Below are 23266 nucleotides of genomic sequence, written 5' to 3' on the forward strand. Positions count from 1 at the left end.
ATCTCGGTTATCTGTTGGTTTTCAATTATTCGCCAATTCAAAATTAAATCTTGAATACGTATATTCATAACGGTTCCCTTCGACACCCATTTTGATTGCTTACGCCAAAATACCTTTTATCGAATGTATGGTAAAAGTACTGGCCCGTACTTCTAGAGTACATAATACATTTTTCTTCGATTACTTGTTCAACTGTGTTGGATGATTGTGTGTTACAAAATGTCTTCTACACCGATTTCTATTTCGAGTGCAATAACAAAAAAGATTAAATGAGCCAATTAGTTGAATCTAGAAATGACATGATTGGTTTTTCGCCTAAGTTGCTTTATCCTTTTGTTTCACTTTTGGATGCATCTCCTTTCTTCCACTCCATCAACCAGTCGTACACTTGCTGCACATTTTTCTCGAGATCTTCCTGCGTGTCGCTGGTAAGCTCAAAAATGATATCTTTACGATAAGCATCTTTCGCTTCGTCAAGCGGGATCTGGAATATTTCGCACTCCATGTTCGACTTGATCTTTCGATCGCCGTACTCACGGGCCTGCAACCGATCGTACAGTATCGAGGTGGAACAGCGTACGACGTACACGGCCGCGAACCAGCGCTCTGGGAAAAACTCCGAGCTATGGTACTCGACGATATTGCCGCCCTTTTGCATGATCGGTTCAAGGAAATCCAGCAGCCGATCCTCATCCAGCACAGGACATTCGAATTCTTCATCGTACTCCTCGACAAACGAGTTATCGCTCACGATTGTGCTTACGTTTTGCCATTGGAATCCGAGCTTTTCCGCGAGCTTCCGACACAGTTCAGACTTGCCAGTCCCAGGAGTTCCTAAAAAAAACAATAATCCAACGTTATTCCACATTGTACAATGCATTTCCATGTTTATTTTTGTACCTGTGACCAAGATATTTGGTAGAGGCATGGTAGGAGGAAATGTGATCTTCACATAGATTAACACGCAACTTATTTTATATACTGCTTATCCTCCAGCTCCTCGATAGCTCTCAACGTGGGTAGCCCGAACAGTTCTCGGTAGATTTTTAAAGATTGGCACTGTTGGTGTATTTAACTAAATTTTGTCGTGGACAGAAAGATTCGAGATGTTCGTACCAGTAGTTGACAACACACATGGCATGCTTGGACAAATGACGAGGTTACCTCAATTGGATGTTTACACTTTTTGTTTTGTCATAATGATGGCAATTTGCGTACACAACGTTCATATGTAAAGAGAACTTTACGAGTTCATGCAAAGAAATCTGTGGAAAAGAATGATTTACAGCACGTTATAATATTACGTCCAAAATTTAGGAAGAACATTATTCCGACGCTGCCTGTCACAATTACAAAAAATTGAGCTAACCTGCTTACACGATTCTTGCTGTCCAGCACGTTTTACTTTTGACACACGAAACGCCGTACGCCGTATTCACCGGTTGCGATTGGACTACGTTTCTAGCTCACAAAACTTATTTTCGTTTTCTGAAACAACGCGCGATCGTCAACATGGGAAAACCGAAGCATTTAACTAACAAACAGAATCCGTTTGCGAAGAAAAAGCGTCATAATAAAGAAAAGGTAAGTGCATGACTGTTTGTTGTCGCGATCGTGCTTCTTTATCCATGTTTGGTTCCGCAGGCCGACGAACCACCGGCACGCAGGGAAAAGCCGTACGAAAGCATCGTACTGAAGAACGAATCTTTTGAAGCCTACTATAAGCATCAACAGATCTGCAGTAGCGAAGAAGAATGGGATCAGTTCATCGAACACATGAGGAAAAATCTTCCGGTGACGTTTCGTATCACAGGATCGAAGGCACAAGCAAACTTGCTGTTGAAACTGATCAAGCGGGACTTTTTCGATGAGTACTTCCGCGCAGTAAAGGAACTGCGCAAGGAAGAAGAAGGCGCTCACGTCGAACCGCCCCAATGCCTCGGTTGGTATCCGGGTGAAATGGCCTGGCAGTTGGAACTTAGCCGAAAGGATATACGTCGGTCAGAGCCGCTGTTCAAGCTGCACAATTTTCTCATCTCGGAGACGAGCTCGGGTAACATAAGTCGACAGGAAGCTGTTTCTATGATACCGCCACTAGTGCTGGACGTTCAGCCGCATCATAAGGTGCTTGATATGTGTGCGGCACCCGGTTCGAAGACGGCACAGCTCATCGAATCATTGCATGCCGGCGAAGGAACTGGAATACCACCCGGCTTCGTGATGGCCAACGATGTCGATAATAACCGATGCTATATGTTGGTGCACCAGGCGAAGCGACTCAATTCGCCGTGCTTCATGGTTACTAACACGGACAGTGCCACTTTTCCATCGATGCAAATCACGAAGGATGGTGTGGTCAGTCCGCTAAAGTTCGATCGGGTGCTCTGTGACGTGCCCTGCTCGGGTGATGGAACGCTGAGAAAGAATGCGGACATCTGGACAAAGTGGAACCTTGGCCAGGCAACTAATCTGCACGGACTGCAGTACCGTATATTGAAACGTGGTGCCGAGCTGCTAGAAGTTGGGGGAAAACTCGTTTACTCCACCTGTTCACTCAATCCAATCGAGAATGAGGCCGTATTGCATCATCTACTGAAACAGACGGATGACTCGTTGGAAATCGTCGAATGTGGTCACATGCTTCCAACGCTGAAGTACTCCAAAGGGATGACCTACTGGGAACCGGCCACCCACAAGGAGCTAAAGTACTATAAATCCTTCGACGAGGTACCGGAAAATCAGCGAACCGTATTGCGACCAGATATGTTTCCTCCGGCGAAGGAAGAATCTGTCGAAAAGTTCCATCTCGATCGGTGTCTGCGAATATTACCCAATCAGCAGAATACGGGAGGATTCTTTGTAGCGCTGATTGAAAAAAAGAAACCACTCCCATGGGAATCGACAGACACTAAGGAAGACAATGGCCAAGATCTAGCGAAAGGATCCGAAGCGCCGGAACCACCGACAAAAAAAGCTAAATACATGCGCGGATTTAAAGAAGATCCGTTTGTATTTTTCGACGACAATGAAGACGTTTTCGAGTCGATAAACGAGTTCTATAAACTCAGCGAAGGTTAGTATAGGCAATATGTGACAAACAAAACCATATTTTCAATTCTTTGCAGTGGTGAACAATACACGTTGTATTTTACAGGTTTTAACCCAAGAAATCTGCTGACTCGTTGCAAGGTCGGTAAGAAGAAAAACATCTACTTCTGCTCCAGTGTGGTACGCGATTTGGTGCAGTTGAATGAGAAACGCGTGAAGTTTATAAATCTTGGCGTCAAATCGTTTGTTCGCTGTGTCACGCGAAACATCAAGTGTGAGTTCCGCCTAGCCCAGGAGGGACTAGCAAACGTGAACGCGTTTATCGGTGAACGACGTCGCGTAAAGGTTCAGCCAAGCGATTTAATAGAGCTACTTTCCTGTACCGACCCAACAAAGCCACCGGAAATAGCGGCACTTACTGCTGAAACGCAGGAAAATTTAAAGAACTTTGGTAAAGCATACTGTCGAAAATGCATCCGGTGAGAATTTACATTAATTCTTTGTCACTTTCAGATTCGGGTAGCTGCATTCTACAGTGCGAACTGGATGAACTGAACCTGGCCGTGGTCGGATGGAAGGGAGCCGTCAGCTTGAGAGCTTACGTCGATCAATACGACACGGTGCACCTGCTTCGACTCCTTGGGGGCGATCTGTCCAAATTCGGTAAGGAAGCATGCGTTTATCATGCAGCAATTTTCAATTTGAATTCGTAGCAACAGGAGATTAAATTTAATTCTTTTTTTTTATAGAGAAAAACAAATTCCAAGATAAGTTGAGAGCGGAACAGGAAGGGGAGCAAAAGGATGATGACGGAGACGAAGATATAGTTGAGAACGAGAGTCCATCCCCGGGTGAAGGTGAGGTTGCACCGACGGAAGAAACGGCCTAGTAATGGCGGTTGTACAAACAATGAGAAAATTCGTTAAACTTATACAACTTACTTTGTTCAAAATAAAGCCTTATCATAACCGAGGTTAAGCAACTGAAATGCAGGACCAACGATAAAACGAGTAATGGCTACTGCCAAAGGATTAGCATACCGTTTCCGAAACATTGAAATGATTTACAAGCACATTTCATACCCTAATCGAAGGCTTGTGTATTTGAAGGTATACCCCATTCGGTGCCTCATTGATAACAGAACGGGGCAATTCCCACCCAGCTGCTTGCAGCGGGGACAGCATATTAAAGAGAGAGGATGTAGGGTGCGGTAGCAGCAATCAGTTCGACATAACGATCGCAATGGTTTCGAATCATTATAATCTATTGATCAGTTCACATAAAGCTCTGCTGCAGTTAAGGAAGTTTCGAACGAGGAGCAAATCTTTGGTCAATTTTTCTGTGACTTTCTAAGCAATCTAGTGCTCGGATTTTTACGATGATTTCGCGTGTTATTACCTCGTCCGCACAGACAACGCGTCGACTTATTGCTTTATCGCGGTGTGCATTTGGTAGTGAGGTGAGCAGACGCCATGCTAGCTACGAGCGTAACCTGGTGCAGTCTCCATTTGGGAATGTTGATATCCCAATGCAGAACGTGACCGAGTACATCTTTGAAGGATACGAGAAGTACGCAGATAAACCAGCTGTGGTGAGTATTTGGTTTGGGTGTAGGAAAATTAGCACTTTATATTTAAATACTCAACTAGCATTTGGCAAAAACACACCCCTAGGCAGTGACTTGTACAAAATATCAATTAGAGATAAAGCAACTAACACCAAAGAACCCCAAATGAGGCGCTAGTAGGTCATTTTCGAATTTGATAAGCTTTGATAAGCACTCTTATTTTCGCTAGCTTTCATTCAGCACATTTTAAACAGTCGCCTGTACTTTGATCTCGATCCGATTAAGGAAGCAAACACACGAGTGATCTTGCGATCGTGAGCTGATAGTGGGTGTTTTAGAAAAAAAAAGCAGAATTACATCATACACGCCTGTCTGGTCATGTTTATTTTGTCGCTATGATTTCTTCCTCGTAAACAAAAGTATTACTTTACTTTGTGTATAATATAATGTTTGTGTGTTTTAAATAGTATCTGATGGGCTTTTTTATTCAATTCAAATCCCAAAGACATGTGGTGCTTCGAAGCGCTCGTATACATATGGCACGATCCATGAAATGACAATGCGCATGGCCCGTGGTTTAATATCCCAAAAAGGATGCGCAATGCGTAAGAACGATGTACTGGGTTTGCTGCTTCCAAACATTCCAGAATTCGTGCCAGCTCTGCATGGTGGTCTAATGGCTGGATTGACCGTAACGTTCGCCAATCCCCTTTACACAGCCGGTAAGTGTTTAATAAATGTTTTTCGACTCGACTTTTGAATGTTGCCGGTCGATTTAATTCATCCACGTGTTTCACTCACCAGAGGAAGTGTGTCGTCAGTTCGAAAATGCTGGTGTAACGGCTATTGTCACGTTACCGATGTTGCTACCTGTTGCGGAATTGTTCAAACAAAAGGTGAAACAATACCGGGGAACAATCTGTATCGGTGGGAAACACGACGTCGACAAGAATATTTATGGCTTCGAGGTAATTTGTCTACTATTTGATAGCTTGAGAATATTATGCCACTTGAATCGCAGTGTTACCCACAGCTTGCATGTGTTTGTATATTGAATCTTTTTTAAAGCAATTTCTGATGGAAAATCATACAAGCGAACTGCCTGAAATTGACTGCCATCGGACCGCCATCCTCCCATATTCGTCCGGGACTACGGGAATGCCAAAAGGTGTTGAGCTTACGCACTACAATCTGGTAGCCAATCTAGCTCAAGGATCGCATCCAACAATCTCCAAATACTACCAACCGGAATATAGTGAGTATGAACGTGCTGTTTTGCAAACGAGTACATTTCTAACACCACCAACTATTGTATAATTGTTTTTACAGTTGATCGCAAAGACACGATTCTCACAATTCCTCCTTACTTCCATATCTACGGGTTAAATGGAATTTTACATTCAGTGCTCAAGTCGAAACACCACATTGTATCGATTCCAAGGTATTTATGCATTATTTAATTGACTCATTTTTTTTCAAATGTTCATATTCAAATTGAGAGAAAACGTGTTTTTTAATCAATGTGCTGTCAAGAATTTACAATATTATTGAATATTCCTCGTACAATATTTCTGTCACCAATGTATAAACATAAATTTTAGGCATTAAGCAATTTCTATATCTTAATATTCCAATGTTGGCGTTAAGATATTTAAAATCATTCAAAAAACGTGGAATGAAAATTATTTTTCTAACGCTACTTCTGTTTAGACGCCCTCACATGGAGGTATAAACGTATTTTTAGTCGGTATTGTACCACCGAGAGGATCGGCCACATCCTCTGAAGGTCAACTGTATGTCACGAATGTCACCAAACTTCAAGTCACACATTATGCCGACCCGGTGATGCATTCGCATTTTGTATGAATTTTCTCGCCTCCAAAATCATATGTTCTTATCTGCATATGGTTGATAATTTATACTATGAATTAATGTAGCCCATTGGGCACCTACTTACCCGCACCGAGGGTATTTCAGCAAGCGCAATCACTGCTATCAGTGCTGCCGTCCGATGCAGTGCTGCCAGCGAGAGCCGCACGGGCGAGTCGGTACATTAGTCCGCATTTTTTACGTAATCAAATCGATTTCGTTGAACGTCACTATCTGTCAAAACCGTTCCACGGCCTAATTTTTTGCTGGACCGCGATGAATTTGTGGTAAAAATAATTGCTTAACACGGAAGCACTGCTGGAGATTTAACGTGCACGCGAATTACCAACGATCGGAGGAAACTATTCCGCACGGATTGCGGACTCGCCTTTTTGTCGAAAGTCCGTGCGCCGAACGTCGTCGTCACCATCGACGAATCGGCTCGACGAAGCAGCATTAGCAGCAGCTTGAGATAGAGAGCGAGAGAGGGCCTAGCCAGCAATATAGCAGCAGGTGCCTAGTTGGTTCATCAGTCAGATAACCTATATTTGCTTCTATTTCCTCCTTTCGCGAAGACGACGACGACGACTGGCACTTTCTGTGCGAGGTGTCCTCAGTCGAACAACGTTATTGATGACTCAATGGCATTCACACGGGTCCAGTTAGGCTAGGTAAGAAGCAATAGAGAATCTGTGGTTTTTTTTGTTTGTTATTTGTGCCCCGAGAGAATGCGTGCGTGTGCGATTCCGGTGTGGTTGGTTGGTAACGTGTCGCTGCTGCCGAGTATCAAAGTAGCCGGGGAGAAAGGTTTCATTAGAAAAGAGTTAGAGAAAAAAAAGCTCAGTACATTCCAGTAAAAGCGGTAGCGAACAACGAAACCCGAAAAAGCGTTCGGATAGTGCAATTTAATCTGATCACCCGTTTTCCTTTTTTTTCTCCTGCGGGGGGAAACTCATCTCTCTCCCCCCTGGGGTGGATACGTCACTATTATTTGCAGTGCTACTGTTCAATGAAAGTTCCGCGTCGTGACAAGCAAAGAAGTATGCTCTGTCTAGTGTGACGTCTGGAATTTCAAAATGCAAAGTGGTGGAGGGCCGTTGCCGCCGGGTACGGTCATACGTAGCATGGCATCGGGGACCCCCTCGTCCCAGCAGCAGCAGCAGCAGCAGCAACAGCAGCAGCAACAACAGCAGCAGCAACAGCAGCAACAGCAGCAGCAGCAGCAACCTCCAGATAATCGAAATCCCCAGAATGCGATGATGAATCAGCATTCGCAGCAGAGTCCGCTCTACCCGCAGGCCGTGTACCGCGGGGCGGGCTCGAATCAGTCGACACGGCCACGCGGAATACCGATGCCCCCGTACCAGCAGATGCCGATGACGATTAACTACATGCAGCCGATGCCGCGGTTACCGGCTGGTCACTGGCCAAACATGAACAACGTGGTGGTGTACCAACATCCGCCGTACATGTACTCGGTAGTGCCGAATCAGCATCAATCGGCGGGAGGACGCCGGCAGCCGGGAGCAGACAACAACATAGTCAATGTAACTACCGTAGCTCTAGCAGCAGCCATCCCCCTGAAACACCCTCAATGCTAACGATTGTGCGTATGTCCTTTTTACACAGCTCTCGCAATTACCGCTGTCGCAGCCTCCGCAACCGAATCAGCAGCCGGCACCGATGCAGGTGCCTCACGAAATGCTACAGCACATGCATCCCCCGCAGGCCCCACAGCAGGTAACCACTGCCCAGCTCAGTGCTCCGCTGGACCAACATCCACAGGCGGCAACGGCGGCTCAGGTGGCCGTCGTGTCCTCTCAGCCTCATGCATCATACTCTCCGATATCGAATTTGATTGCCGCGCCTCCGCCACATCTGCAACCGGGCGGTGGTGCAGTCGGTATGGGTGTAGGCGTCGGCGTCGGCCCAGGTGGTGGCGGTCAAGGGGAGCCAACGAAACAACCAGCCAAGCGAGAAAAGCGCAAGCACGCACTGTGCATCATCGATCCCGTCACAAAACAGGACATATTGCAGAATATGTTCAATGATACTTCCTCGGGCGGTGGTGGTGGTGGTTCGTCAGGAGCCACCGCTTCTTCCACTGCAGCACCGTCGGTCTCCTCGACAGGTAGCACGCCCGTACCGGCGGAGTTGCCACAGAGTGTCACACCCGCCTCGCAAATGGGCGAGCAGCCAGAGTATGCGGATTACACCGCGCAACAACAACAACAACAACAACCTGGACAGGAAATGGTCGCCGTTCCGTCGCCTATGGTACCAGCATCAATGGTCGCTCCACCCCCGCAACACATGCATCATCAGCCACCACCGCAGATGCTTCTAGCGGGCCACACAAGTCACCCGCAGCAACAACAACCTCCACCGCCTCCGCAGCAGCAACAGCAGCAGGCCGTCCCGGGTGGACCACCACCGCCCGGTCCGGGCCATCCGCATGAGATGTACGTGGTAAATGCTCCTAATTTGAAAATGATGAATCACTCGCACCCGCCACCTCACCTGCCACCGCATCTTGCCGGTGATATGGCGACGGTGACGGGCACACCGGTCGTATCCGCCATGTCCGACGGGCCCTCGGTCGAGATACCGAATTCTTACACGAAGAAGAAAAAACCCATCCCCGATGGGAGCGGTTTACATCAGCATCAGCATCAGCAAATGAAACAGCAGCAGCAGCAACAACAGCAACACCACCATCACTACCATCATGGGCAGCAACAGCAGCATCCACATCAACACCAGCAGCAGCAACAGCAGCAACAGCAGCAAATGCATCAACACCATCATCATCATCAGCAGCAGCAGCAGCAAAGACATCAACAGCAACAGCAGCATCACCATTCTTATGCGATGCAGCAGCAGCATAATGTGGCGGCCGTTCATGTAGCAGCAGCCCACGCCCAAGCGGCGGCGGCAGCAGCCCATGCACACGCACAGGCGCACGCAGGAGTCCCGATAGCCCCACCCGGCAGTCATCCGTCAGGAGTCACGCTAGCCGCCATGGACAGTGAGATGATGTCTCAGCATGTAGTTCCGCAAGCAGCAGCTCACCATCATCCATCGCAGCTAGTAGGCGGCGTTCCAATGGCTGCTAACTACATGACAGAACCACCACCACCGGTGCTGGCGGCGACGACCGGTGGCGATAGGCGATATCGTACCATCTCGGAGAAATCGATCACCGAATCGACGCTGTCCACGGATGCCGCACCTTTCGTGTACACTGGCAGTAGCACCGCAAACAGCAATGTAGCGGCAGCCAGTCTACCCCCGCCGCCCGTAACACAGCAGCAGATGGTAGCCGTCAATCCGCCCCCACCCGTGGCTGTGGTAGAAAGCGCTAGCAGCAGCAGGAGTGTCGAGCGTGAAACCGTCGGTGTCGTACGAAGGGGCGAGGTAGATAATGTGCCCGCGCGAGAAGAAGCCTCCGTGGAACGCCGACTGGAGGAGGAGGAGACGCTTGTGGAAGCGGATAAACAGAACGCAAACGTGGTGCCTCCGCAGTCTAGCATCGAAGGCAGTGGCCGCCCGGCTTCAGTCGCCACCGCCGCCACCGATGAGCTAGCGGATAGTGTAGCGAAATTGAATATGGTTGGAGATCCGACAACCGTCGTCGACCAGCAGCAGACTCCGCAACAGGAGGAGCAGGTAGTAGAGGAGAAGGAAGTCGCGGCCGTTGTTCCCGAAGCCGCCACCGAAGCGGAAGCTGCCGACGAGACGGATAGAGCTGCTGTAGTAGTCGCTGAGTTGTCGACCGTTACTGCCACTACTGCTGCTGATGCTTCGATTACGAAGCAAGAGGCGGTCACGGCGGCACCAGCTGCCGCTGCTATCGCTTCCTCCCCCGCTGTACAGCCGGCGAAGTTTTTAAATAAGGAATCTAGTGCTAAGGAAAAAATAGATAATGATAATTTAATTAACAATAATGTGGAGTACACCAGAAACTTAAGTTCGATAAAAGGTGAGGTTGGCGGCGAGAAGAAGGTTGTGGCCGCAGCAGAGCCGGTAGTTAACGCCGCGGCACCAACAGCCGGAGCCGGTAATGTCAACGCGATCAGCGAAGTGGTGCCGACGGACGCAGATCGGGAATCGGATCGTACGGAAACGACGAAGAAGAAAAGTGAATCTGCTGAGCTAATCATGCCAGCCGAACCGGCGAAGAAGAAGGGCCTCGGCGCTTCGGATGTGGCCAGCAACGAGGCCTCAAATGTCGCAAACAGTAGTAGTAGTTTGGACGACAATCGTAACTTAGTTACCGCGGTGGTGTCACCGGACGTCGTGGCACCACTCAAGTCGTCACCGGCACCGGCACCGGAAGCAACGAGCGGAGGAGGAAAGGACTCGACTGTGAAACCCAGCCCGACGACTTTGCAACCGGCAAATATACCGCCGGCACTAAAGAAGAGCAAGTCGATCACGCTCATCGACTACGATGCTGACCAGTGGAGCCCGGAGAACCCGTCCGGCAAGAAGAAGTACTCGCGGGACCAGCTTTTGCAGCTGAAGAACGCGGCCCCCGCCCTGGAGAAACCTTCCAATCTGCTGAACAGCCTCGAGAACGTGCTGGTACGAACCAACTTCTCGAACGCGATGGGTGGCGGTGGTGGCAACGCCTACAGCAACAATCAAAAGATCAATGAAAACTCGTTGATGCCGAACTTCATGAAGAGCGGCGGCGGTGGCGGTGGTGGCGGGTCGCACATGGGCCAGCACAACAATCCCGTCCGGCATCAGTACGTGAAGCGTTCGTCGCAGCAGGGCAGTAACGGAAGCCAGTCGGGCGGAGGAGGCGGCATGCAGTCCGGCGGCAAGCAGTCGCAGTCGGGCATGACCAAGACCGGCTCGAAGATCATCAAGATGAACCTGCAGCTGAACGAGGAGGTGAAGCTCAATGCGTGCGCGAACGCCTGGCGCCCGCACATGCTGCAGACGCAAGAAAACGTCGAGGAGGAGGAGCGTGAAACGCAGAAACTGATGGCGAAGGTACGCAGTATCCTCAACAAGCTGACGCCGGAGAATTTCGTCAAGCTAGTGCAGCAGGTGAAGGACCTGAAGATCAATACGGAGGACCAGCTCGACAGCTGCATCCGACTGGTGTTCGAGAAGGCCATCTCGGAGCCAAACTTTGCCGAAGCGTACTCGAGGATGTGTCGCGAGGTCGGCTCGATCACGACGATCGGTGCCACCACGATCAGCTTCCGGACGCGCCTGCTCGCCCAGTGCCAGAAGGAGTTTGTCAACCGGCGGAACGATCAGGCGACGGCAATTCGCGAGCGACGTGCAAAGCTGGAAGAGTGCAAGCATCTCGGCAAGGATGAGTTCGAGGAGCTGAAGATACAGCTGGAGGAAGAAGAACAGAAGGTGCGCCGACGAGCGGTCGGTACGGTGCGGTTCATCGGTGAGCTGTACAAGGATGGGCAGCTGGCGCTGCGCATCATGCACCAGTGCATCGACCAGCTGCTGACCAAGCAGGAGGATGATCAGTACAATGAGGAGACACTTGAGTGTCTGTGCAAGCTGCTGACCACGATCGGCGGCAAGATGGAGCAGGAGAGCAAGGATCGGGCCAAGGCGGCGACGGAGGGTAAGGAAAAGGATAAAGCCGCCGCAGGGTGGACGTCAATGGACCAGTACTTCGAGCGGCTCGAAGAGATTGTGCGCAAGCGCGACAAGCACAAGATCAGCAGCCGCATCCGGTTCATGATCCAGGACCTGATAGACCTACGCAAGAGTCGCTGGATCCCGCGGCGCCAGGAGCTGAACCAGAAGACACTCTCGCAGATCGCGCGCGAGGCCGAGTCGGAGCAGAATCAAATCAACTTGTTGAATTTCATGCCCCGCGGGGGTAAGGATGGTGGTGGTGGTGGAGGCGGCTACATGGGCGGTGACATGGGTCGGATGGGATCGCGCAACGCTACCGGTGCCGGCGGCGGCGGAGGTGGTGGAACGTTCGGGAAGATGTCTTCCGGCGGTGGCCCCGGAACGGGCTACAACCAGGGAACCCTGGGACGAGGTGGTGGTGGTGGTGGCGGTGGAGGCGGCGGCGGCGGCGGCGGTGGTGGCGGCTCCGGCAAGGGAAGCCGTCTACAGGCGGACGATGACGGATTCCTGCCCGTATCGAGCAATCGTGGCACGAACCGCGCGATTCCGATCGATCCAAAGAAGCTGTTATTCTCGGTGAACGTGGACACGTCTCAGCTCGGCAACGCCTCGAACTACCAGAAGTGGAAAACCAACATGTTCGCTCCGCTCGGTAACGATGACAGTGGCCCGGCAGGTTCCGCCGCATCATCCGGCAGCCTCGGAGGCAGTCGCGGTAGTTTCGGAAACGATCGCGATAGCAACGGAAGAGACCGTGATCGGGACCGAGATCGGGATCGTGACCGGGATCGTGACCGTGATCGGGATCGGGATCGGGATCGTGATCGTGATCGAGATCGTGATCGTAGCGGTAGTCACAAAAATTACGCTAGTAGTAGCAGTAATAAGGACTCTTACCATAAAGGCTCGATGGAGCGCGATCGGTACGGACGCTTCGGAAGTAGTAGCAGTCAGAACGAGGATCGCTTTTCACGATCTTCCCGCGAGCCATCGTCCGGCAGCATGCGCCCAATGGACATGCACGATCGAGGCGGCAGCAGAGGAGGAGGAGGAGGAGGAGGAGGCCCTCAGTCACAACAGCCGCCTCCGCGGATGACAAACCGAATGGGACCACCGCCGCCATCCTCAGCATCCGCCGGCTCCTCCGGTGGATTCCATCAACAGATCATGATGCCCCAGCAACCGTCGGCTTCTTCAGCGTCGGCGGAGAAGAATAGCGCCGCCGGTTCGGCGGGTTCGGCAGGGGGACGTTCGGCAACAACTGGTGGAGGAGGCCCGGCGCCCAACAGCTACGCCAAGATCGACGAAGCCACCGAGCTAAAACAGCGCAAGTTCTCGGAGAACATCCGCGAGTTCATCAACACGCGTAACGTGACGGTCGTGCTGGAGGAAGTGGCCAGTCTGTTCAACCCCGAGCACTTCTACGGCGTCGCTATGCAGCTGTTCCGCAACAACGTGGAGCGGGACGAGAAGCATCGCCGGGCGGCGACGGAAATCGTGGCCGCGATGCTACGGAGGCAGATGATCACGCGGGCGGACTATCTGTACGCGCTCGAAGATCTACTGCGGGACACGCACGAACTCATCATCGATCTGCCAACGCTGTGGAAGTGCCTCGCCGACTTCTTCGTGCCGCTGCTCCACGATCGACAGATCACGCTCGCCGACGTGCGCCACCTGGTGGCCAACTCGTTCCAGCCGAACGACAGCTTTGGCTGGCTGTTGCTTAAAGGGTTGCTACAGAGCTACGAGGTGGCGCACGGCAAAAAGGACGCGGCAGTCCTTTGGCACGAATCGTCGGTCCAGTTCGCCGACTTCTACAAACCGACGTCGGGCACGATCGAGGAGTGCGTGGAGCAGGCCAGTCTGGGCTACCTGCTCGAGTGCTGCACGGCGGTCGATATGCGCACAGTGGACGCGCGCTTACGCCAGTTCATGCGCGACGACGTGAAGAACGATGCGATCTTCGAGTGGATCGACGAGTACGTGCGGCAGCAGGACTCGCCGGACTTCATCCGCACGCTGACGACGGCCGTGCTCGCCCACTGCATCGACGGCACGCGGCTGCTGCTGCCCGCGATCGAACGGTGGCACACCATTCTGCAGAAATACATCAACAGTAAGGTCGAGCGGGAACTGCAGGCGCTGTACGCGATCCAGCAGCTGATGGTGGAGCTGCAGCACCCGCAGAAGCTGCTCCATTCGATCTTCGAACAGCTGTACGATCGCGATGTGATAATGGAGGGCTTTAAGGCGTGGAAGGACGACCCGCACGATACGGAGGGCAAGGGCGTCTGCGTCAAGTCCACCACCCAGTTCTTCACCATGCTCCTCGAGTCCTACAGCGATGCCAGTGGGGACGAGAACAATTAGTAGATCGTGTGCGCGCGTCAATCTTCCGCACGCATTGCCGCGAGACGACGCATTCGTCCGTTCGTCGTGGATTTGTCGGTTCTTTTTTATACAAATTACCTATTATTACTGAGTAAATAATCGACTATAAAGAAAAAAACACTGCACGCCGCAAGGGTTAGGAAAAAGAAAATACACGGTGGTGTGTAGCATTCATCGTCGTCGTCGTCGTCGTCGTCGTCATCGAGGTCCTTGCTTCGGAAGCTGCGGAAGAAACAACACACCACACAACATATAAACGGAAAAGGAAACCAGACTCACGATGATAACGAAGCGATGGTAGTATCTAGTAGGAGGTAGTAGTGCGTACTGGTGCGTTAAACATTGTCCTGCGTGTGTAAGTATGTTTGAGGGAAAACTAGGAATTCGGGGTAACATATTACATGCTGCTGCTGCCTCACAACACCGAAACTAGAAAACCTCCTCATACACGCATCGTTTTCTCTTACGGGTGGGTAAGAGAAACGCAAACGCAGACAAACTTTGATGATGATTCTATGATGATGCTGATTGCTGATGAACGAAACGAATGATGGTGTTAAATTGCTGCTACTTCTACTACTTCTACCTAGTACTACTCGTGTAACACTATGGTCGAACCGCAGACCCAGCAAGAAAGCAAACCTTCATAATGCATAAATACACAACACACACACACACAAGTAATAATAACGATACTATAAAATTAATTAATATGGATACCGTTAAGATCAACCTTTATTTACATGCATAAATATATATTTATAAATAACTATCGAATAAAGTATCTGGTGAACCACACAAAAACAAGCCTTTTTAGTAATAGTAAATACGTTCAACCTTGGGCTAATTAAGTTGTTGGGATAGTGCCATTTTGACCTGGTGCATATGTTCCACGTGTTTTAATGTTTGTTTCCACAATCGGAATTGAAGGATTTTGAATCCATATTGCCACACTTTTCGCTAACAATTAATAAATTAAAGCTTATGCAGAAGTACATGGAAAAATTTAACTCGCACTTTTTTAACCGCGTTCATCGCGTTCATGTATTTTAAAACTGAAAAACAGATTCATTCCCGATGATTACATCCAATGTCTTGCCGAGTTCCGGCCGCAATTCCTGTTCGTCGTTCCCTCGCTGCTCCTTTTCCTCGCCACCCATCCCAAGGTAACGTCGGATCTGCTGTCGAGCGTCGAATCGGTGCTCGTCGGAGCCGCTCCGGCCTCGCTGCAACTGCAGGAAAAGTTCCGGCACAAGGTAGGCCGCGACATCGACATTGCGCAGGGTTATGGCATGACCGAAAGCTCCCCCGTCACGCTGTGTACGCCATTCCGCTACGATCAAACAAAGGTGGGTACCTGTGGCCAGCTGTATCCGAACACCGAAGCGAAGATAGTGTCGCTGACCGACGGCAGTAATCTTGGGCCGCACCAGAGCGGCGAGCTGTACATCCGGGGACCGCAGATCATGAAGGGCTACCTAAACAACGAAGCCGCCACCAAGGAGACGCTCGTCGAAGGAGGCTTCTTGCGCACCGGCGACGTGGCCTACTACGACAAGGACGGATACTTCTTCATCGTCGACCGAACGAAGGAATTGATCAAAGTCAAAGGCAATCAGGTCAGAACACACGATGCATCTGTGCTGTTGTTTCTTCCATCGTATCTGTATTTATTTGTCATCGTAAAAAAAAAAAGAATTAATCCATTAAGATTAGCATTAATACAAATAGTAAACCGCTGGCCGCTGGCCGATTGCGCCCAGTCGGCCAACGAGGCGGGGGCGAAGTTTGAGGGGAGAGCTAAACGCTACGGTACAAAAACTTAGAACATTTCCCTAAACTAAAACATAGCTCAGGCGGAACTACGGAAGTCTACTGATCCATTGGCTCCACGCTCGATTCGTCGATGTCCATCACATTGTCATCCCTATCCGCCTTGCTTCCTGCTTCTCCTACGGTCGACTCCGCCTCCGCGCCCGCCTCGTTGACAATATCCTCCTCTTCCATGCCGTCCTCAGCGGAGAAGGAGGGGGCGGCGACTACCGCCACCATTTGTGGCGCTGTTTCTATATCGATATCCACCTCCAGCGAAGAAGATGTTACTAGCACTTCGTTCGAGCTGGCGGTTTCCATGTTGGGTGGATTGCTCGTGGACACTATGGAGGAGGCTGTGGGATCAGTGGGAGATACATCTTTCTTCGCATCGATGTTTTCCCCGACGCTACTAGTAGCGAGTTCTGGTCCCTCCTTCTTCGGCTCAGAATCGGAGACAACAGCGGGAGTAATAGAACCTTCACTCGTGGAATGTTGCTGTGATGGCTTTCCGACGTCCGATAATTCTTCTTCTGCGACCTGCTCCTCTTCTTCATCTTTTTTGGTCACTTTTTCTTCAGCGATTGCCGGCCCTTCTTCAACGTTGCTCGACTCCGCTACAACCGGCGGCGCTGGCTGAGCGGCTTTCTCTATGTCTGCCGCTTCAGAGCTGCTGCTTGCTGCTTCTGGTGCCTTTTCCTCCGATATCTGTTTCCCGCCTTCCGACGCGGAAGAGGACGACGAGAATGAAGAAGATGAACCATCGACGGATCGGGCCTCGGCATCGCTACCACTGCTCGAGTCAGTCGAATCCGATGGAGTGATCGGTTCGGTGGTGCTGACATCGTACTTGCTCATTTTGGCGTGCGGTTCTCCATCGTCGTCGCCGGTACTGGCAGCCGTCGGTTGCGTTGTAACGGTTTGTTCGTCATCATCACTTGTTGGCTGCGCTTTTGCTTCGGGGTTCGCTTCATCGGCCGTCTCCGGTGCTGCTCCCGAGCTGCTAGCTTCTGATAGCTTTCCTTCTTGGGCGTCCTTTTTATGTAAACCGAAATATTCCTGTGTCGTTGCTGTAGTACCTGTTTCTGTCTTGTCGCTTTCTTGAGATGTTGCGTCTAACTTTTCTCCGATCGGTGATGAATTACCCGCCTCCGTAGCATGTTTCTCGCCAGAGTCCGGCTCTTCAACTTTTTCTTCACTCGGTGTAGCACTCGAGTTTCCTCGAGCATCCTCCTCAAGCAACGACGATCCTCCACTAATGTCCCCATCGGTAGCGTTTTCGTTCGTATCAATAACGGCACGATTGTCTTCGTCGTCAGCTTTGGATGCAACAGAATCGAACTGATTGTTTTCGTTGGTTAGGAAACTGCCACCGCTCGAGGCGCGGGTACCATTCAGTTGGCTCGCAATGTCTCCTTCCCGATCCAATGCTGGAGCATCAGTGAGTGAGTTGTGCAGTGATTCGACGGGATCGCTCGAGTCCGGCAGCAAAGCGTCCTGCTCCAGGTTGAACTGGTCATTGTCCATATCGACGTCAACGTTCACATCTATGTCTCCATTCACGATCGAATCAAGCGAATCGCCATTTTCACTGTCGCTCCGACGACGTCCCGGCTCTTGGGTGCTAACCACTGAAAAAGACAAAAAGCGTAACGTAAGTCCAAACGTACTCAAACTACGGACCGCGATAGATCAACACGTAAACCCTTCTATTCTAACTATTAAAATCCTTACATAACAGCGCAAATCAACGGTTCAAGGAGAAGGATATTGTAATAACCAACTGTTATCTGTTAAACACTTCAGGTTTCCCCAACGGAGCTGGAAAACATTATCCTTGAGTTGCGGGAAGTGGCTGATGTCGCCGTGGCAGGTATCCCCGACGAAGCGGCCGGTGAATTGCCGCGGGCGTTTGTGGTGCTTAAAGCCGGAACGGACCTCAGTGCATCCGCAATTGCTGAACACGTAAAAGAGCGCGTTGTGAAGTACAAACAACTAGCCGGTGGTGTGCTGTTTGTGAAAGAGATTCCCCGGAACGCTGCCGGCAAAGTTATCCGGCAGCAGCTCCACATGCTTGCCGCACAGTATGAAGACTGAACGGGCCTAACGTGTAGAATGTGTAAATGGTTTGTGAATAAAAGTAGATAATCTTCCGGTGTTCTAATCTAATCGTAGTAAAATAGGTGTTCCAAATACTGCGCGCCTGCAATAGACTATAACTTACCCAAAATGTTCTTTTCTACTGCTCGCATAAACTTGTCGATGCGGGTGTACTGTTTGCGTGGTTCCGTCAGCAGCTCGCAGATACGCTGCACCGTAAACGGAGCCGAGTTAAAAGAATCCAGCCGATCAAGAAGGGCCAGCTTCATTCTCTCATAGTTGAACGGATCCACATTGGGACACTGCGGGAGATCTATACAAGAAAGCAAGGAGAAAATTGAATGTCTTATTGTAAGATTATGGCCGAGCCCGAAATGTAACCAATTTACCCGCAATGCTTGGTGTGTTGTCATGGAAATCTGTAATTACGTTCACCAATTTTTCGCGAAACAGCGGCTTCACCAACACCCAACCGTACAGCGTATCGCCCGTACGGGCGACAAAGTTTAGGTAGTCCTCCAGCTCTCTGGGAATGTCCTTTTGCTTCGATTTAGTAAAACGTTCCAAAAGGAGCAGTATTTCTTCCTGATTTTCCATCTTCATCGAAATTGCTACGGCTCGGGATTCCAACAACTCTGAAAATGCAGCGCTTTTGACGGTCCGCTTTCCGAGTCCGCTTGTTGCTAGAAGCGTGTCTAGTTTACATTACCGATTTCACTACTAGAACGCCGCGGAAGGCAGACCACGGTAAACAATCAAGCATTAAGCATGATACTATAAACTGCACGACGGTGAAACGGCATATGCAAACCCGTTTACGGTAGAGAGTTTGATGGTTTTTATGAACAGTTTTATATTCGCTATGTTCATCGATTCGATCTGTATTCGATCCATTACATCAAATATGGCCCAGGATAAATCATACTCTTGAATTTGAAACATATTAACTATCCCTGAACGATATTTCAAACATTAATCTTACTATATCGGTGTCGTAGCACACAAACTGCATGTGGTAAACATAACGCTAGCGGAAAAGAATGTCAAGAACATTTTGTTAGATAATAAACCAGTCAAAACAACACAATGAATATCCTCACGAGAAACATTGCTCAACAGTTTTTGAGATTTAACTCGGCCGGCCTGGCTCAAGCCACCGCCAGGAGTTTCTGTGCTGCTGCACTAGATAACAAGGAAATCGAAAAACTTGTGGGTAACAACAAAGTCGTCATATTCATGAAAGGAAATCCGGATGCTCCACGGTGCGGCTTCAGCAATGCGGTAGTACAGATATTGCGTATGCATTCGGTAAAATACGACAGTCACGACGTGCTTGAGAACGAAGCTCTGCGGCAAGGTAACAAATCCCTTTTCTATTATAAATTACCCTATCAACAACTTATACCATCTTTGTTACAAACTACAGGTATTAAGGATTTCTCGAACTGGCCGACCATTCCACAAGTATTCATCAATGGAGAGTTTGTGGGAGGTTGCGACATTCTGTTACAGATGCATCAGAATGGAGAACTTATCGAAGAACTGAAAAAGGCCGGAATCGAAAGCGCTTTAGTGAAGGACACGGAAAAGTAACAACTGAGCGGACACGCTCTTTAGACTTACTAAAAGATCAGGAACATTTTAAAATTTGCAATAAATCAAACCATTGCTGGCACCAAAGGCATTTGTACAGCTTGGATTATCTGTAGCTTTGCTTGGTTGCTTATAAAATAAATATTTACGTCGTATGAGTTGTGCACTCATTAAATTACATATTATGTTGCAATTGTAAATTTATAGAGTGCAACAGAAGTATCAATAAAATAGTCGATTTCCACAAGCGAAATGAAGTAAAATGCTTACTTCGTTCAAAAATCAAATGGTTATCTTATCATAAAATGTATGTAAAAAATCCTGTATGCGACACGCAATCCCGTGTTGGTTTGAATCTATTTTGATAATGCCCACCGACGACGGGGGCCCGCGGTTTGACAAACAAGACAGCATACGGTTTCCCTTCTCTATCGCGATTTCGCGTTGCCGGTTCCGCGTCACAATTGCTATTGCTGATGTTGGTTGGAGTACACACACGCTATAGCAACAAATTCAAGTTCATTAAAACGAGGGGTCAGTCGTTGGGGTTTCGACTGCTGCCGACGGCCGCCTAGCAGGGAGAACAGCTTAGCTGCTTTAGTTATTTTTGAACCGGCCGCCAGGCATAACGTGGTGCCCGAGCTCCGTCGTCGTTGACGCTGATAACTGTGCTCAGTAGAATTGAGAGGTGTGTCTGATTTTAGCAAGATGGCTCTGCTGCGACTTGTTGCTACCGAGGTAAGCGAAAAACTTTTCCTTTCCAGTTTTGTGTATCGAAATCGAAACATGCTTCTCATAATTAGCTGATGCGAATGGTTGCGTTGAGTCGAATTCACATTGATTGCATAACCAATTATAAGTGTGGAACTAAGTTGTTTTTGCTATTCATATTTAATACCAAGCTCAAGGTCATCACCCCAAATTGTAAGACACGACACGTGTTTATCTACTACGTTCTTCTTTCGTACTTTGTTTTGTGAGCACAGCCGGTCAATACCGTCTGTGAAATTTGGATTGATTGTAGACCGTTTATTCGTAATTTGTGCCGTCTGCGTAAATTTAGATATAACGCTAGAAAGATATCGTACGATGTTGATACCTAATCATTTGGATACTACGTCACATGTGGCGAAACGTAACCAGTTTTTAACTGTATCGCTGTATGTGTTCCTGGAGGATTGTTGAGGTATAATATAAATTTGGTGACGCAGGATTATTAGCCACCCTAACCTGTTGCAAGTAACAGCTGAAGTGATAAGTTCTTCACTGGTTGGTATAGCGACGTTAGAGCTTGCTCAGTTTATATAATGGATATCAATGCCATTGCCCTACTGATGAACTTCAATTGGGGCTCCATTAAAAAAGGAGAAGGGTCGTTTAAGTAATGTATACGACCTCAGGGATAGAGATAGCTGCGCCCTTTAAACTGCAATGTTTCCATTCCTTCAAACCCACCGAATCGATTCGCCCCACACCCTTACTTGCATTTTAACCCTTGCTTCTATTCTCTTTATTTTCAGTGCCGAAATGCCCTCCAACGTGGCTACAGTACGGCTTCCGTACCGACAACGAAGATGTTCATCGATGGCAAGTTTGTCGATTCGAAGACAAGCGAATGGATCGATCTTCACGATCCCGCCACCAATGAAGTAGTCACGCGTGTCCCCAAATGCACCCAGGATGAAATGCAAGCCGCGGTGGAATCGTCCAAAAAGGCGTTCAAGGTTTGTGAAGCTTTAGGAGTATTTTTTTCATATTTTTGTTGTTCGATGAACGGGCGTTTGAAATGTGTTTGTTTCTTCTCGGCAGACCTGGCGCCAATCGTCCATCCTATCGAGACAGCAGGTGATGTTCAAGCTGCAGCACATTATTCGCAACAACATGTCGGAGCTGGCCAAGAACATCACGAAGGAACAGGGAAAAACGTTGATCGACGCCGAAGGAGACGTGCTGCGTGGATTGCGTAAGTAACGGTGTCAAAAAAGGTTATAAAACTCATTAGCGTTAACAATAATTTTGAACTTCCTCCCCAACAGAGGTCGTTGAGCATTGTTGCAGCATTACCTCGCTTCAAATGGGTGAAACTGTGCCGAACATTGCAAAGGATATGGACACGTATTCTTATCAGCTACCGCTGGGAGTTACCGCCGGCATTGCTCCCTTCAACTTCCCCGCTATGATCCCACTGTGGATGTTCCCGGTCGCGATCACGTGCGGTAACACGAGCATTATCAAGCCATCCGAGCGTGTCCCAGGCGCGACGATGCTGCTGATGGAGATGCTCAACGAAGCTGGCTGCCCCCCGGGTGTGGTTAACGTGATCCATGGCGCACACGATTCGGTGAACTTCATCTGCGACAATCCGGACATTCGGGCAGTTTCCTTCGTTGGCTCCGACCAGGCAGGAAAGTACATCTACGAGCGTGCGGGACGCAACGGCAAGCGGGTACAGTGTAACATGGGCGCAAAGAATCACGGTGTCATTATGGCCGATGCGAACAAGGAGAACACACTGAATCAGCTGGCCGGTGCTGCGTTCGGTGCGGCCGGACAGCGTTGTATGGCCCTCTCGACGGCCGTATTTGTCGGTGAGGCCAAAAACTGGATTCCCGATCTGGTCGAGCGTGCACGCACCCTGCGAGTCAACGCTGGCCACGTGCCCGGAACCGATGTAGGACCGGTGATCTCGCCCCAGTCGAAGCAGCGCATCCACGAGCTGGTTGAATCGGGCGTTAAAGAGGGAGCCAAGATTGTGCTCGATGGACGTGACATCAAGGTGGAGAACTTTGAGAAGGGCAACTTTGTTGGACCGACCATCATTAGCGACGTGAAGACGAACATGAAGTGCTACACCGAGGAAATCTTCGGCCCGGTGCTGGTCTGCCTTTCGGTCGACACCGTCGACGAAGCCATCGAGCTGATCAACAACAACCCGTACGGTAACGGAACGGCCATCTTCACCACCAACGGAGCCACCGCTAGGAAGTTCGTCAACGACATCGACGTCGGTCAGGTTGGTGTGAACGTGCCGATTCCGGTGCCGCTTCCCATGTTCTCGTTCACTGGCAGCCGCGGCAGTTTCCTTGGCGATTGCCACTTCTATGGCAAGCAGGGTATTAAGTTCTACACGCAAACCAAGACGGTTACGCAGCTGTGGCGTGAGGGCGACGTTAGTCACACCAAGGCGGCTGTTGCTATGCCAACGATGAAGTAAAGAAAACTATGCCAGTTAGGTGCCATGAATATACGAACTGAACACGC

The 23266-nt window shown here is 49.6% G+C and overlaps 7 protein-coding genes across 7 annotated transcripts; 5 read left to right on the forward strand and 2 right to left on the reverse strand.

The window, feature by feature from the left end:
* Positions 1-30: 30 nt before the first annotated feature.
* LOC131288746 (adenylate kinase isoenzyme 6 homolog) lies at positions 31-1129 on the reverse strand. Its single transcript, XM_058317919.1, has 2 exons — positions 901-1129; positions 31-834 (listed from the first exon to the last, which is right to left on the reverse strand). Exons 1-2 carry the CDS (start codon positions 926-928, stop codon positions 326-328), a joined length of 537 nt encoding a protein of 178 aa, XP_058173902.1. The 5' UTR covers positions 929-1129; the 3' UTR covers positions 31-325.
* A 310-nt stretch (positions 1130-1439) lies between these two features.
* LOC131286444 (tRNA (cytosine(34)-C(5))-methyltransferase) lies at positions 1440-4053 on the forward strand. Its single transcript, XM_058315392.1, has 5 exons — positions 1440-1584; positions 1645-3073; positions 3155-3499; positions 3562-3711; positions 3798-4053. Exons 1-5 carry the CDS (start codon positions 1513-1515, stop codon positions 3935-3937), a joined length of 2136 nt encoding a protein of 711 aa, XP_058171375.1. The 5' UTR covers positions 1440-1512; the 3' UTR covers positions 3938-4053.
* A 2688-nt stretch (positions 4054-6741) lies between these two features.
* Positions 6742-14688, forward strand: LOC131289203 (eukaryotic translation initiation factor 4 gamma 1-like). Its single transcript, XM_058318413.1, has 3 exons — positions 6742-7155; positions 7482-8031; positions 8114-14688. Exons 2-3 carry the CDS (start codon positions 7561-7563, stop codon positions 14477-14479), a joined length of 6837 nt encoding a protein of 2278 aa, XP_058174396.1. The 5' UTR covers positions 6742-7155; positions 7482-7560; the 3' UTR covers positions 14480-14688.
* A 106-nt stretch (positions 14689-14794) lies between these two features.
* On the forward strand, positions 14795-16202 carry LOC131289204 (probable 4-coumarate--CoA ligase 3). Its single transcript, XM_058318414.1, has 3 exons — positions 14795-14814; positions 15567-16119; positions 16197-16202. The coding sequence occupies exons 1-3, from the start codon at positions 14795-14797 to the stop codon at positions 16200-16202; spliced, it is 579 nt and encodes a 192-aa protein (XP_058174397.1).
* A 108-nt stretch (positions 16203-16310) lies between these two features.
* LOC131288221 (serine/threonine-protein phosphatase 4 regulatory subunit 2) lies at positions 16311-19048 on the reverse strand. The gene is made up of 3 exons (XM_058317338.1): positions 18802-19048; positions 18537-18725; positions 16311-17943 (listed from the first exon to the last, which is right to left on the reverse strand). Exons 1-3 carry the CDS (start codon positions 19013-19015, stop codon positions 16373-16375), a joined length of 1974 nt encoding a protein of 657 aa, XP_058173321.1. The 5' UTR covers positions 19016-19048; the 3' UTR covers positions 16311-16372.
* A 436-nt stretch (positions 19049-19484) lies between these two features.
* On the forward strand, positions 19485-20160 carry LOC131287487 (glutaredoxin-related protein 5, mitochondrial). The gene is made up of 2 exons (XM_058316539.1): positions 19485-19769; positions 19839-20160. The coding sequence occupies exons 1-2, from the start codon at positions 19499-19501 to the stop codon at positions 20003-20005; spliced, it is 438 nt and encodes a 145-aa protein (XP_058172522.1). The 5' UTR covers positions 19485-19498; the 3' UTR covers positions 20006-20160.
* Positions 20161-20462: 302 nt separating this feature from the next.
* Positions 20463-23220, forward strand: LOC131289450 (probable methylmalonate-semialdehyde dehydrogenase [acylating], mitochondrial). The gene is made up of 4 exons (XM_058318712.1): positions 20463-20743; positions 21526-21729; positions 21815-21968; positions 22042-23220. The coding sequence occupies exons 1-4, from the start codon at positions 20714-20716 to the stop codon at positions 23217-23219; spliced, it is 1566 nt and encodes a 521-aa protein (XP_058174695.1). The 5' UTR covers positions 20463-20713; the 3' UTR covers position 23220.
* The last annotated feature ends 46 nt before the right edge of the window (positions 23221-23266 follow it).

Source organism: Anopheles ziemanni, chromosome 3 (genome assembly GCF_943734765.1).
Source record: "Anopheles ziemanni chromosome 3, idAnoZiCoDA_A2_x.2, whole genome shotgun sequence".
NCBI classification, from domain to species: Eukaryota; Metazoa; Arthropoda; class Insecta; order Diptera; family Culicidae; genus Anopheles; species Anopheles ziemanni.

Bases quoted from the DNA above. Each gene is read 5' to 3' on its own strand.
- LOC131288746 (XM_058317919.1), bottom strand. From the start codon at position 928: ATGCCTCTACCAAATATCTTGGTCACAG. The intron at 835-900 runs GTACAAAAATAA...TGTTTTTTTTAG, and splicing joins ACCAAATATCTTGGTCACAG to GAACTCCTGGGACTGGCAAG.
- LOC131286444 (XM_058315392.1), top strand. From the start codon at position 1,513: ATGGGAAAACCGAAGCATTTAACTAACAAACAGAATCCGTTTGCGAAG. The intron at 3,074-3,154 runs GTTAGTATAGGC...TGTATTTTACAG, and splicing joins GTTCTATAAACTCAGCGAAG to GTTTTAACCCAAGAAATCTG. The intron at 3,712-3,797 runs GTAAGGAAGCAT...TTTTTTTTATAG, and splicing joins GGGCGATCTGTCCAAATTCG to AGAAAAACAAATTCCAAGAT.
- LOC131289203 (XM_058318413.1), top strand. From the start codon at position 7,561: ATGCAAAGTGGTGGAGGGCCGTTGCCGCCGGGTACGGTCATACGTAGC. The intron at 8,032-8,113 runs GTAACTACCGTA...CTTTTTACACAG, and splicing joins CAGACAACAACATAGTCAAT to CTCTCGCAATTACCGCTGTC.
- LOC131289204 (XM_058318414.1), top strand. From the start codon at position 14,795: ATGGTAGTATCTAGTAGGAG. The intron at 14,815-15,566 runs GTAGTAGTGCGT...ACTGAAAAACAG, and splicing joins ATGGTAGTATCTAGTAGGAG to ATTCATTCCCGATGATTACA.
- LOC131288221 (XM_058317338.1), bottom strand. From the start codon at position 19,015: ATGAAGATGGAAAATCAGGAAGAAATACTGCTCCTTTTGGAACGTTTT. The intron at 18,726-18,801 runs GTAAATTGGTTA...TTTCTTGTATAG, and splicing joins CAACACACCAAGCATTGCGG to ATCTCCCGCAGTGTCCCAAT. The intron at 17,944-18,536 runs GTAAGTTATAGT...TGTCTTTTTCAG, and splicing joins AGTAGAAAAGAACATTTTGG to TGGTTAGCACCCAAGAGCCG.
- LOC131287487 (XM_058316539.1), top strand. From the start codon at position 19,499: ATGAATATCCTCACGAGAAACATTGCTCAACAGTTTTTGAGATTTAAC. The intron at 19,770-19,838 runs GTAACAAATCCC...TACAAACTACAG, and splicing joins GAACGAAGCTCTGCGGCAAG to GTATTAAGGATTTCTCGAAC.
- LOC131289450 (XM_058318712.1), top strand. From the start codon at position 20,714: ATGGCTCTGCTGCGACTTGTTGCTACCGAG. The intron at 21,730-21,814 runs GTTTGTGAAGCT...TCTTCTCGGCAG, and splicing joins CGTCCAAAAAGGCGTTCAAG to ACCTGGCGCCAATCGTCCAT. The intron at 21,969-22,041 runs GTAAGTAACGGT...CCTCCCCAACAG, and splicing joins AGACGTGCTGCGTGGATTGC to AGGTCGTTGAGCATTGTTGC.